The 14,132-nt window shown below is 35.7% G+C and overlaps 1 protein-coding gene across 1 annotated transcript in view; it reads right to left on the bottom strand.

Moving 5' to 3' along the window:
* Positions 1–14,132, bottom strand: part of DOCK4 (dedicator of cytokinesis 4) — a 577,420-nt gene that overhangs the window by 316,784 nt on the left and 246,504 nt on the right. Inside the window, exons 4-5 of the mRNA XM_069107030.1 lie at positions 13,020–13,075; positions 8,125–8,221 (exon numbers count right to left, since the gene is read on the bottom strand). Coding sequence (XP_068963131.1) covers positions 8,125–8,221; positions 13,020–13,075 — 153 coding nt within the window. The remainder of the gene's footprint in view (positions 1–8,124; positions 8,222–13,019; positions 13,076–14,132) is intronic.

Genomic DNA, 14,132 nt, shown 5'->3' on the forward strand with positions numbered 1-14,132 from the left:
TAGATAGATAGATAGATAGATAGATAGATAGATAGATAGATAGATAGATAGATAGATAGATAGATAGTAGTCATGGTCTCAAAGTTAGAATCAATGGTAATGAGTGACACATATAGAGAACATTATAGAAAATGGGTAACCTACATTCCCTACTACAGAAATCTTTTCTCCCTTTGTAGAGACCTCACACAGCTAATGGGGGATAGCCCCATTTGCAGAGGGTACAACTTTTTCTGCTCATTACTCTACTCAGGTGTGTGCTCAGGACATGCTATTTCTTTAGCTCATGGGGGCAATTCTCTCTACCATAAGACTTCACACTCCCTGAAGCTTCTTTCTTCACCTATCTATCCTCAGTGTGGCTCCCTACTCCCCAGTTAGATTAATTTTCTCATACTGGTCAAGGGTGTTCAAAGACATGATCAGTGAGGGTTTGGGGGAGAAAGAAAAATTACTCCTTATCCCATACAGCAATTCCCTTTAAGGTGCCTTGGTTTTCCTCCTTCTAGCTACAGCTCCCAAACCTAAAATATCCATCTTTTGAACTGGCCAACTTCCAAACTGACTTGCTATTTCAATGCAAAGGTTCAAGGGATGTGTTTAATTCAACCAATCATAAGATGCTTGTTCTGAACCAATCAAAGACAAAGGTAGGAGCATCTTGTCTACACATTAAGACTTCACAAAAGCCTTTACATTCATTATATTCTGAGCCTTCTGTGATTATAGCAATTGAAGTTTATGGGGAAGGGGAAGGGATGATTGATTCTTGTCATTGAAAACTCAATGCTTTTTTGCTAAGAGACAAGTCAATTTAACTTAGAAGTGAAATTCTCAGGTTCATGTCAGATTTCTGGGAATCTTTCTACATCCTACTGAAATATATTTTTTTAAAAGATACCACATGAACAATGTAGCATTAAGAAAATTCAGAGATCATTCCTGCTAAAATGTTTTTACAGCAAGAAGCTGTCCTGACAAAATTATCAACTTTTATGTGATGAACAAGTTTTCAATTGGTAAAGATATTTAGTAATAACTGGCATTACCTATTTTAAAATGCAGTTATACATTTTCTACATCATTAAACAGCAATGACCAAGGAGTCCCAATGTATTTCATAAGCTGTCCCCACCAAAGAGAAGAGAAAAGTAAATGGATTTGGATAAAGACAATAATTAGAAATGAAAAATCCAAGCCATATGTAATTGGCTTTCAGCTGCATCACTTAACTGAAACTGCTTTTCCAAAGTTACCAATGTTCTCTTAACTGCCAAGTCTCCTGGCCTTTTCTCAATCTTTATCCTCCTTGACCTCTTTGCAGGCTTACACACTGTAGAGCATCCCCTTATCCTGGATAAACACTCTTCTCTGGGTTTTTATGACATTGCTCTCTCCAGGTTCTCTATCTGTGTGACTACTCTTCAGAATCTTTTATTCATTTTTTTCATAGAAATCATTCCCACTAAGCATAAGTATCCTCAAAGTGCTGTCCTTGTCTCTATTCTCTTGTCCCTGTATGCTATCTCACTTGGAAATATCATCAGCTTCCTTAGGTACAATTATCATCTCTATGGAAATTATTTGCCCTTCACTATAGCCTTTCCTAACTTTTCTCCTGAATTCATCTTCCATCAACACCTTCCTCTTGCATATCTTTAATTACATGTCTGAAGGTATCTCAAACTCAGCATGTCTAAAACAGAGCTCATTATCTCTCTCCCAAAACTCTTCCATCTTCTAAGCTTCCCAATGACTAGTGAGGGCACATCAGAGTTACCCAAACTCATAATCTTGATGCTGCCCTCAAATTCTCAATTTCTCAAATTTCCCATCTTTGATCGATTGTCAAGTCCTATTATTTTTATGCTCCCCTTTCTCTCCTCTGCTAAAGCCACTACTACAGTCTTTTATAGTCTCATGAGGAGATTATTGTGATGATTGCTAGTTGGTCTGCCTGCCTCATCTCTTTCCTCGCCAATCCACCTTCTAAGAGTCAAAAAGATTTTTCTAAAGTACATGTCTGGCCACGTTGTCACCACCCCTACTCAATTTACTATGGACATTTCTAACCACAGGTATGACATGAAAATGTCAGATGATTACAGAGCCCCTTGGTAATCACTTCAAGAGACAGTATCTCCTCTGATGTCATTCTACAAAACACCCACAGAGTTAACAGAGAAACATCATTCCAGTTATTTATTTGTCCCATTACATAAAATGTGGTTATAGTGAATTAGTTTTTTATTCTGTGTTCTGAAATTTCTGTATTTTGATGAAGTCATTAAATTTACACATAAAACAATTTCGTTCAGAGAAAACAAGTGTAACCCCCATTAATTCCAGAAACCAATACAAAATGCTCTGTTTACAATTTAAACTCCTCAAGACCTTGTCACTTCTTTTTATCTTTCTAGCCTTTCTACATTTCACTCCCTTCATGTGCTTTATGATACAGCAACATTCACCTCTTCATACTCCTCAATAGGACATTCCATCTCCTGACTCCATGTCTTTTCAATCCTCATGTCTGGAACACTATATCTTTCTTTGAATCTTTCTTCTGGTTCCCTGGGTACCCTTCAAAACTCAGCTGAAATTTCACTCTTTGCAGGAACCTTTTCTTAACCTCATGGTTAGTTCCTTGCCTCTTAGATAATTTTCCATCTACTTTGAAAAAACCTGGTATATACAGTTGTGCATATGTTGCTTCACCCATTAGAATGTGAATTCCTTGAGGTAAGGAATGATATTTTTTTTTCTGTCCTTCCATGCCCAGTTCTTGGAATAGTTTCTAAAATCCAGGGTATGGCACAGATGCTTCTCCTGACTATGAAAATCATATCATTTGTGCTGAGAGTGCACTTCAGTCTATTTTTTTACAAGTAGAAGATAATGGATATATATGCCATGTTGAAAGGTTGCAGAGTGCCTTAATTAATCTTAAGCAACTGTGTTAGGAAAACACAGTAAGTACATGGAGTTTCTGACTTTCCCAGACATTGTCAATATGGCCTCCCTTGTGTACTTTCTCCTCACACACCCAACTTTTTAGCTTCCTTTTACATGCTTCTTCCCTCATGAGAATGCAAGCTCCTTAAGAATAGAGACTATCTTTCTATTTGCTTGTGTGTGTATCTCCAGGATTTAGCACCGTGCCAGGCACATAATAAATGTTTATAAATGCTTGTTGCCTCCCTGCCTAACCAGTACATTCAACACCATCATCAACATTACAGATTAATATAGAATCTTACACTTCACAGAACACTATCCTCAAAATAATCTTGTCTGGTAAGTATTGTACAAATATTTTCATCTCCTGAAAAAAAGAAATCAAGGTTCAGAGAAGTTTGAGTCAGAAAGATTTCTGCAGGATAAATACTGATGATAAGTGACAGTCATTATCTAAACTCCTGCCTTCTGAGGCCAATAAATGTAAGTATTTGTGTGTATGTTGATATACATATGTATGGATATACACATACGTATTGGCTAATATGCATAGACATATAATATAGGTAAATATATACATTATATGTAAATATATCTAACTACATTTAGATTTAAAATATCTAATACATTATATGTAAATATCTATATATAGGTATTCTTCAAAGAGTTTACATTCTATTGTACATTCACCAATATGTATATATAGAAACATATATCTCTACGTAATATAGAAACATACATATATACATTGCACGTGTATGTATTCTACATACACATTGCACTGTACATATTTCTACATACATGTATTTATCAACATGTGTGTAGCTTAAATTTTTAATATTTATAACTTTTTAAAATTTCATATTTGCCAGGGGCAGCCAGGTGGTCAGTGGATAGAGCACCAAACCTGGAGTAAAGAGGTCCTGAGTTCAAATCTGGCTGCAGACACATACTACCTGTGTTACCCTGAGCAAGTCACTTAATCCCAATTGCCTCTCCCCCCCAAACAAAATTTACACAGCTACATACACATGTAGATATACATATATATCATATTGAATATATACACACATACATATATATTCACCAATAAGTATCATATCACTGTAGTAGAATGTAAAGTCTCTGAGGACGACGCCTTGGACTTTTGTTTCTGCATGTCTAGTACCTAACAGAGTGTCATCATGCAGATGCCATTTTAAGGAGGACAATAACAGATTGGAGCAAACGTGAGAACAATGACCCAGACTGCTAGGAGATTCAAAGCAACATCATCCAAGGATTGCTTGAAGGTACTGAGGATGAGGATAATGTCATCAAGTATTTGAAGTGCGGTACCTTGGAAGATGGACTAAACTACCTTGGCCTGCTACCAGAACTTAGAATTAATAACAACAAAAACAAAACCACACTTAAAGAGCGCTTTAAAGTTTAAAAAGTACTTGTCTCATGACAGTCCTGAAGGTTTCGTAATGAAATTCTTATCTTCATTTTGTAGATGAAGACATTAAAGCACAAAGAGGCTAAATTACTTGCTCAGGGTCACAAAACTATTAAATCATAAAGGCACAACTCAAATTCAGGTCTGAGCCTAAAACTCTTACTATAAATCATGTTAATAATATTATCATTACCAATAACAACAACAACAAACATCAGTACAGTGCTTTAGGGTTTTCAAAGTAAACAACAAATATCTCATCATATTCTCACAACAGTCCTGGGAAGCATGTGTGATTACTATCCCTATGTTACAAATGAGGAAACTGAGGCAGGAGTTAAGTAACTTGCCCAAGGTTACAGAGCTAGTAAGTGCCTAAGACTGGGTGCAAACTCAAGTATTCCTGAGTACAGATCCAGAGCTTTATCTACTATGCCACATATAGCTGTATCACATACCATGCTGCTTTTCAGTAATAAAAGAACATTATTTTGCTCTTAAAAATTGTAGATCAATTGCTTTGATCTATAACAATAAATAATAAATAAATCTAAAATAATAGCTTTATAAGGTAGGTAGCATTAAATATTATTATCCTTATTACATTTCTCAGATGAAGAAACTGAGGCTTCAAGAGGTTACATGATTTGCCCAAGGTTATACTGCCAATGAGAATGCTATCAGAGCCGAAACCTGAACTGTCCTTCTGATTTAAAACCCAGACTCTTTCCACTATAGCATGTCACCTTTAGTGCCAATTAATTAGCAGAGAGGAAGTGATTTCACCTTCATGCTTGCTCTTTCCTGAACACTCTGTACTTGCTTGATAACTTTCTCAATCACACCATTCCTTCTACCCCAAAAGTCTGACCCTATGTTCTTCCTGACCTCTGCCCAACTTCTCTGAATCTTCTTGGATGTGCTGAATCCCTTCTTTTTCTCTCCCACTAATATTCACATTTTTAAATAGTCCCTTCATTGAACCAACATAGGACTTTGTACCTATGTTATCCCACATCCCTTCCATACAATTCCTTGTCTTGTCTTCTTGTGTCCACATCTTTTCCCTTACTTGTAAGCCCCTTGTGGTCAGGTGCTTTCATATTCTTCTATGAATCTCCCAAACCAGCCAGAGTAATGTCTTGTGTACACTGGGCACTTAAGAGTGTTTAAGTGAATATATATATACACACACACACACATATATCTATATATGAAGAGTTAGACGGAAGACCTCCACTGGAATCTGCTCCTTGACAATTAATTAGCAGTGTGACCTTGGCCAAGTCAATTAACCTCACTGAGCATCAATTCCTTCATCTGTAACATCAAAGGGTTTCACTAGACAATCTCGAAGCATGCTTCAGATTAAAAATGCTTTAAGTCTAAGCTTGTGTGTGCAATTTCCTCCACTGGAAATTCCTTGCCAGTATTCTTGCTTGGTATCAATATTCTTTATACTCCTGATGGTCTTTCCTTATTCTATGCTGTCACAGAATTTGATTGCCCTGAATCTATCTCCACTGACACAAACACCTGCCAGTCACTGTGCTTTACATGACCCAAAATTCTGGGCTGGTGACAGTACACCCACAATCACCATTAATAAAGTACCATTATCTTGGAACAAGAAAGTACAGTGAGGGAAGACAAGTCTATCAGGGTCATCATCTCCAAATTGGGCTGCCTAATAATCTTATATTTTATTTCTCCATTCTCTTTCCAGGTCAAATTGCATTGGCTCTTTTTAAAAACAGGTGAATGTGATCTAGGAATAATGTGTAGGTTCCTGACTCACCAAGAAAATCTGTCCATTCTTGCTGTTTATCCAGTCTCTGTTGCTCAGAACAAAACAAGTTTTGGATTGGAGTTGACCTGTCTCTGGTGTTTGCCTTCTACAGGGTGGTTAGAACCCTCACTTGGCTGGTTTTCAAATTAACTGACTACAATCTTCAAAACAGCTGTTCATAGCTTCAAATGAAATTATGAACAGCCAGATCAGGTAAAATATAATCCAACTTTTTTTTCAAGAAGACAGATGTAAAGCAGTTTACTAGCACGGTAGCTCTGTTCATTCAAACTGCAGCAGACTGACTCATTGTCCAGGCGCACATAGTAGATACTAAGGATGCAAAATACCCATGTCATTGTTTTATTGTTTTAAGAATTTTTGTTGGGCTTTGCCCATTTTCAGTAGAGTATATTTTGTGTGTGTATTTCAATCCAAAAATGAAACCACTTTTCTTTACCTCCTACATGGCACAAGGTCCTTCAGGTCACTCTTATTTCCACTGTGCTTTTCTCTTCTTGCTAGCAATGATCACATTCAGACATTTCACATAGGACTGCTCTTGCTTCTCAACACAGGACTGTTCAAACTACCGTGCTGCAGGATATGGAGCTATATTACCAAGATCAGTTATTTTACTCTAGAATTTTCTTAAGCTCTGTCTTTCCTTAATCAAATATACTATTCAATTCCCAAAATAACACAGATCAGAAAAACTACTGTTCTTTTCTTCCATTTCTATACATCTCATTCTAGGAAATTTTTTTTCCTCTTTGGTAATAATCCTTACAAAACATCTTCTCAAAAGAAACATATCAGTAACGCTTTCAATTTTATTATATATACCCTTTGTCTCCTAAAATAAAATCTTTGCTGTCGATTTAATCATAAAGTCTGATTAATTCCTTCTAATAAATATACTGAAATAATTAAGTAGTCCTTTTTTGTTTTCAATCGTGTCCGATTCTTTGTGAGACCATTTGGGATTTTCTTGACAAAGTTACTAGAGTGGTTTGCCATTTCCTTCTCCAGGTTATCTTATGGATGAGGAAACTGAGGCAAACAGTTATTACGTGTCTAAAGTTGGATTTGAACTCAGAAAGACGAGTCTTCCTGTCTTACCACTGTGCCACCTAGCTGTCCATAATTAATTGTCCTATCATTTTTCTTAGGTTATCATAAATAACTTGACACTTTTTAAAATAATACAATATATCACGTCTTTTTCCAATATAATGGGGGAATAAGGTGCTTTTATTAACCAAATATTCCAGTTAACTGAGACCTACCAAGTGTGCTGTATTTTGATTACTAAAAAGGAATTAGAGGGGAGGCCAGGTAGCACAGCAAGTAAGAGCACCGGCTCCAGTGTTGAGAAGACCTGGAGATCGAATCCGGGGCTCAGACACTTAGCAACCACCCAGAAACACCTGGCTGTGTAACCTTGAGCAAGTTACTTAACCCCAATTGCTTAGGGGCGGCCAGGTGGCTCAGCGAGTAAGAGTACCGGCTCCAGTGTTGGGATGACCTGGAATTGAATCCCGGGCTCGGCCACTCAGCACCACACCCAGAAATAACTGGCTGTGTAACCTTGAGCAAGTTACTTAACCCTGATTGCTAAAAAAAAAAAAAAAAAGGGAATTAGAAATAAATTAAGGAGGAAAAGTGTACTGAACCTAATTTGATCTTTCTTTGATGATTAAGAAGGCATTTCTGCCCCAGCAGGGATCCATAGAGATACTCAGAGAGTTTATAATGAATGAAATCAGCCTTTACTAAAGTTAAGAGAGAATCACTTAAAAGCATTCAAACACAATGGCAATAATATCTCACCTTCAGAAAACTTAACATTTAATGATATGCACAGTTATTGAAATTTCTGATATTTTATTTCAATTTATTTTCTGCCAGAACAATACCATAAAAAGCTAATTACCACATAAAGTTGCTTCCACATAGTTCCCCAGTCTCTTAAAGTTGATGTCATTTCTGTGATAACGGAGTCTTCTGTTGGAATTACCATTTCAAACTGCCTGTGATATTAAAAATATATTTTAAAAAATACCCACAACAGTATTTTCAAATACTAAAGACAATAAACTTGTTTTACATATCACAATTGGAAAATGGGGGTGGGAAGAGAATCCTCACCATTATTTCAATCTGCAGATCGTTATTGCTTTCTGATTATAAAGCAATACCAGATTTAGAGAGAAAACCCCAAATTCTCAGCCTGTAATTTAAAGACCTCTGCTATATCTAACTCCCACCCTTTCCAGAATTATGTGATATTGTTACTACCCTTAATTCAAGCAAAATGACAAACTGACATACTCGCTGTTTCCCAAACTGAGTACCCCATCTCCCATCTCTGTTTCTTTTTCACAGGCTATCCCATGTGAACAGATTATACTCCTTCCTCACCACTGTCCCCTAACAACCAGTTTCCTTCAAGACTCAGTTCAGATATTATCTCCAATGGAAATATTTTTATGCATGCCTTTTTCTATGGCGTTAATTCTTTCTCTTCGCTGAATTTACCTTCTATTTGCTAATCTGTGTGCATACTGGGTCCTTGAGTAGAATGTAAACTCCTGAAGGACAGGATTTTGATTTTTGTCTCTGTATTCCCAGAACTTGATAAAGTCCTTTGTCTATAGTACATAATTAATTTTTATTTGAGGGTTAAGAATCAGAGATACCATAATTACATTTTTAATATTTGGCCTCAAATTCCCATGATAATACTAATGTTATTATTTACTTTAAAGAGTTACCATATTTCTTAGGCCCAACTTTCCATCCTTTACATCACCCTTTGAAGCATAGGCCTCTAGTGGACAATATCCATATACTGAAACATATATTTTGCACAGTATGCTAGCAAATATATACTGGTGGGGTAGGAGATTAAAGTGATACTATCAATAAGTTCCTTTGCTAAACAGAACAGGTATGTAAAGGAAGTCCCCTTCTTTTCTAAATGGACAGATTTTTACTTTCTACTATTTGGTACGAGATTCTCTATTTCCACTGTGTCTCAGTTCCAGGTGACAAACTCTTTTACATCTTATGAGGGTTTAAGAGTTACAAGGCCAGAATTAATAATGCTTTGCAGGAACATACTATTATCCCAGCTCTCAAATTCTATGATCGTCTAATTCTATGACTTAAGATGAACAGGATTCCATGTTTGTCAAGTTTAACTTTCTCAAGGATGACAGGCAGAGATGACCCAGTGGAAAAGATAATAAGATCAATTCAAACCAAGAGGTCCTAATGAGAGATGAAATTCTCTGCCTGATGCTAATAGCAGCTCTGAAGTCTCTTTCCCAGGAAATCACTAAAATAACTCTAATTGGTATTTTTTAAAAGTTTTATTAAAGGCACTTAGAAAAAGTAAAAGCACATGTTGAGTACTCTTCACCACAGGAGTCTGAGCTCCTCATGTCAGAGGGCTGCTATAATTATACCTGCCTAGTGACAGTTCTCCTTTTTCCAGATATAAAAAAAGTATAAAAACTATAAAACTGGGTATCTAACGAAGAAAAAAGAAATACTTATAAAAATGGCAAACCAAAAAAAAAATGGCAAACCAGCTTTGAGACAAATAGACTGGCTGGCTGTTCCAGTAAGGAATAACTTCTAAGAGGTAAACAGAAAAACAGGATGTTTCAAAGAATATTAAAGTCATTTTGTTCTTCTAGTAGCTACCAAACTTAAAATGGGCAGCACTTTAAATGGACATAAAAAGCCCAGCCTCAGGAAGGTGAAAAAGGGAACACTGAATCACTGCAAGTAGCTGGGAATCCCATTGGGTCTTTAAAAAATATAATGACTTAGGCACAGATTGTATAATATCAAAACTCTCTTACTATTTACATACTATTTGAATTTAAAACCTCAAGTCCCTTTTACATGGATGTGAGTATGTTATCATTAGAAAGCACTAAGATTGTAGCTCAGTTTTATGGGATAGTAGGCTGAGATTTTTTCTCGTACTAAAATGAGCAGTCTTAATGAAGCAGCTGTATATATTGATTAGGAGAATAAACAGCTTTCACACATATGTATCGAATAGACTTCAGCAGTGTTAATGATCAATCTTAACTGCAAAGTCAAGGTTAATTCAGAAAACTATTTCAAGGTGAATTTTTAATATAAGTCAACAGGTAAGCACAAGAGGATAGTGTCGCCTTTAAATAAGCTAAATCATAAGGGCAAACTGGAATACTTGCACAGACAGGAGTATAAACTAATAAGATATTTCTCTCAAACTGTTTTCCTAGTTAAAGCTGTCTGTTCTATGCGATCATTTGAAGTTACAATTGATGTAACAGGTACAAATGCTTGTTATGGTTCTAAACTCTATTCTTGAAATATTACTGTATAAAACTTTGTGCTGTTCCATACCCACAATTAAGTTGGTTGATGTTCCATTTGGGCAAAATGTAGATGGGAGTCTTTAACTTCCCCAGAAGTATAATAGCTCTGCTTTTCTCACATCTGGCATCTAAAGCTCATGGTTCTGACTTCAACCAACATCACAGATACTAGTACTTAGGGGGCTTGGATGTGAACTTAGCGTGACTCAGAGCTTGACAAAAGCTTGCAGAAAATATTTGATATTTGAGACAGTCTAATAGACATATAACTCTTCATTCATCTAGATTCTGAGTTCTATATTAAGTTAATCCATTAGAGAGAAAAAGACCTGGACCTCATTATCTTTATCCCTCACAGAAATTACTCTACTGAGTTATGATTTAATGCTATGTCCTCTGCTGCTATATAAGGAAGATAGGAGAACTGCCTCCACAGCAACTCTATTTATTTTGCAAAACCATAGTTTAAGAAACTGAAGAAAATGTTTTTTTTTGTGAAGTTCCAAGTGAGAAGTTCTTGATCAAGTTTAATTTTTTTTTTTAAAAGTGTATGCATATGAAGGTGGTTGTTTCTTGTCACAAAACAAAAACATGCAACTTTATGTCTCCCCCATCCCCCCACTTAAAAAAAATCAGCTGCCAGAATGCTTAGAGCCAAATTCGCTGACTAAATGACAGTCACCAACTCATCTCAGTGGCCCAGGAGCATCTACCACATCTGTTTCTTTTATATATAATCTCTCCTGCCTCAGTTCAAAATAGAGTCTATACACATTGGCCAGATACTCACCTCACCAAGTTCTCTTGAAAGGAGGTGAGCGTGAATCATTAAGAAGAAAAATCTGCCAATTAAAATCTTAAGTTTTTACTTTCTTATACATAAATTTATTAAAGAGGGAGAGTCAGAGTTGGAAGAGAGTGTGAGAAATCATTTTGCCCATTCCCATAATTTCACAGATAAGGAATAAGTAAGGCCCAAGGAAGTCAAATGATTTGCCAAAAGGCAACCCTTCCTTAGTAGCAGAAGAGGAACTAGAACTCAGGCCTCCTGATTCCTAGGTTAGCATGCTTTCCACAACACTATTCTCTGTCCTAAGCAGGAAGACCATTTCAGATGAAGTGTTTTACAAATATCCTACCATATAAAAATACTTTTGTGGAGTATCTTGGAGAGGGAAGGATAGGACTGGACCTGTGACTTTATTGAAGTAGGAAGCTCCCACTGTGGCAGTTATGTTTATCATGCAGACTGGCAATTCAACTCGAATTTATAGTGTTGGAGAGTTACGTGGAGGCCCTGAAAATCTAATTGACTGTCATATAGTCCTAAAGGCAGTTCATGTCAGAATCAAGATGTGAATGTGGGTCTTCTTCATTCCAAGGCCAACTCAATCACTTAGGCTACTCTATCTCTCATCCACACTTTAGAAACCATGAGCCAGACATGGTTTATTCAAAATTAGTGATAAAAGTAGACAAAAACTACATTTTGGGACTAATATTACTGTATGATTCAACTAGTTCAATTATCATTACTACTACAACTACTACTGTTGCTGCTGCTACAATAACAAATAATAATAAACACAGCTAGATGTTGTCAGGAAGACCTAAGTTAAAAAAAAAAAACTGTGTCAGAAATGTACTAGATGTGAGATGCTAGACAAGTCACTCAATCTCTGTTTGCCTCAGTTTCCTCAGCAATAAAATAGGAATCATAACAGCATCTACCTCCCAGTTGTTGGAATGAAACAAGGTAATATTTGGGAAGCGCTGAACATTATACCTGGCACATAATAGGTATTTAATAAATGCTAGTTATTATTAATATTAATAATCATTCTGCTGCTGTCACAGTAGGATTAGCCTTGATTCTGGCTCCATCCCCCATATTAATCATTACAGTGGAAAATATCTAGTACTTTGCAATGCACAGAACAATTTAAAAATACCACTTGGATAGACAGCTAGGTGGTACAATGGACAGAGCACTGGAGCTGGAATTAGGAAGACCTGAGTTCCAAAAGAGCCTTAGATACTACCTATGTGACATTGGACAACTTCCTTGACTACTGTCTGCCTCAGCTGTCGAAATAGGGATAATAGGGATATTATATATATATATATATAATATACAATTATATATATTATATATAAAAATAGGGATAATAAAAATACTTATCTCCCATGGGAGTTATAAGGATATTATCAGATAATATTTGTAAAGAGCTTAGCAGAAGCATTTAAAGATTATATAAAGGAAAGCCATTATTATGATTGTTATATTTATTAATAATTATGTATAATATATAAATTAAATTAATATTATAAATTATTTCTTAATTGAATCAATGTTTTATTGCCACCAAGATTTTCTTCTTTGTGCTAAATACAAAGCCTATAATAGTTCAAAATCAGAATTTAAAAATGAAAACTTATTTCTTACCCTTTGTTCTTAACACATGCATTTTTCAAGTGAATGTAGCTGGAAGGAAATATACCCTGGAAGAGAAAAAATAGTTTTAATTAAGATTCCCCAAAGATCCTGCAGCCAGCTGCTTATGGTTAAGCCAGGATTGGTTTTCACAAGTCATATGAATAAAACCAACCACAAAACAATAAAGCTACCACAGAGTGGGGAAAGAAATCTAAAAATGGCTACCATGTAATCTATATAACCAGATTCTAGTCATTCCAGCTTAGTTGTTCTCCTTTCAAACCCTTTTAAAAATTGCTGGTTCTTAAATTTAGACAAAACTTTCAACAAAAATTAAAAATAAAGAATTTTACAGCCTTCAAGAAGAAACAATATTATTCAAACGGATTCAAAATATGAGATAATGCATTATTTTATAGACAAGTTTTCACCCTCTATGTTAGGAAGGAAAACTTTATACATTTTAGAATATTTTATTAGAATACTTTTGACTTTCACCATCCCTCCATTAAGAAGGTACATTCAAACATGACCAGTAGTCATTGATGGTCACAAACATATACATATTTGTATGTATGCATGCATGTGCATATGCACACGTATGCATGTGTTTGTGTACATGTGCTCAGTCATGCCCATGCAAACATGCAAACACACATACATACAGGGCTCTGGCTATTATTTGCTGACAATGCAGCATCAGTTAAGGCTTGTCATGCCATTGCTGCTGCCAAGTGCCCAGAAGCAATGGCAGTGAGCAACTTCGCTTTGCTAACAACAGAGAGAAAACAAATGGGAAATGTCAAAAGGAGAGAAAGAGAAGTAACTTTCTTGTCTATTAGATGACTGAACCTCCTAAAGGTTTTTCAACTTGTCACCAAATGACAAATGCAATGAAATATTCGGGCAAACAAATGCCAGTTGGATATTTTATCACTGCATTAAAAATAGAATCTAAAACAGCACATTCAATATTAGGAAATAGGTATAAAATAGTCATCCATGATTTATGTTTATCTCAATGTAACAGACTTAACAAAGAGAATAATATAAGAAAGGACCTCACTTTTTTTTAAGATAGTGAAAATTGTCTAAGTAGACTTTTTTCAATTTTTTTTTCAA

The sequence above is a fragment of the Petaurus breviceps genome, unplaced genomic scaffold, assembly GCF_028583685.1.
Source record: "Petaurus breviceps papuanus isolate PSGF00001 unplaced genomic scaffold, PetGlider_PUasm1.0 84, whole genome shotgun sequence".
Classification (NCBI taxonomy): Eukaryota; Metazoa; Chordata; class Mammalia; order Diprotodontia; family Petauridae; genus Petaurus; species Petaurus breviceps.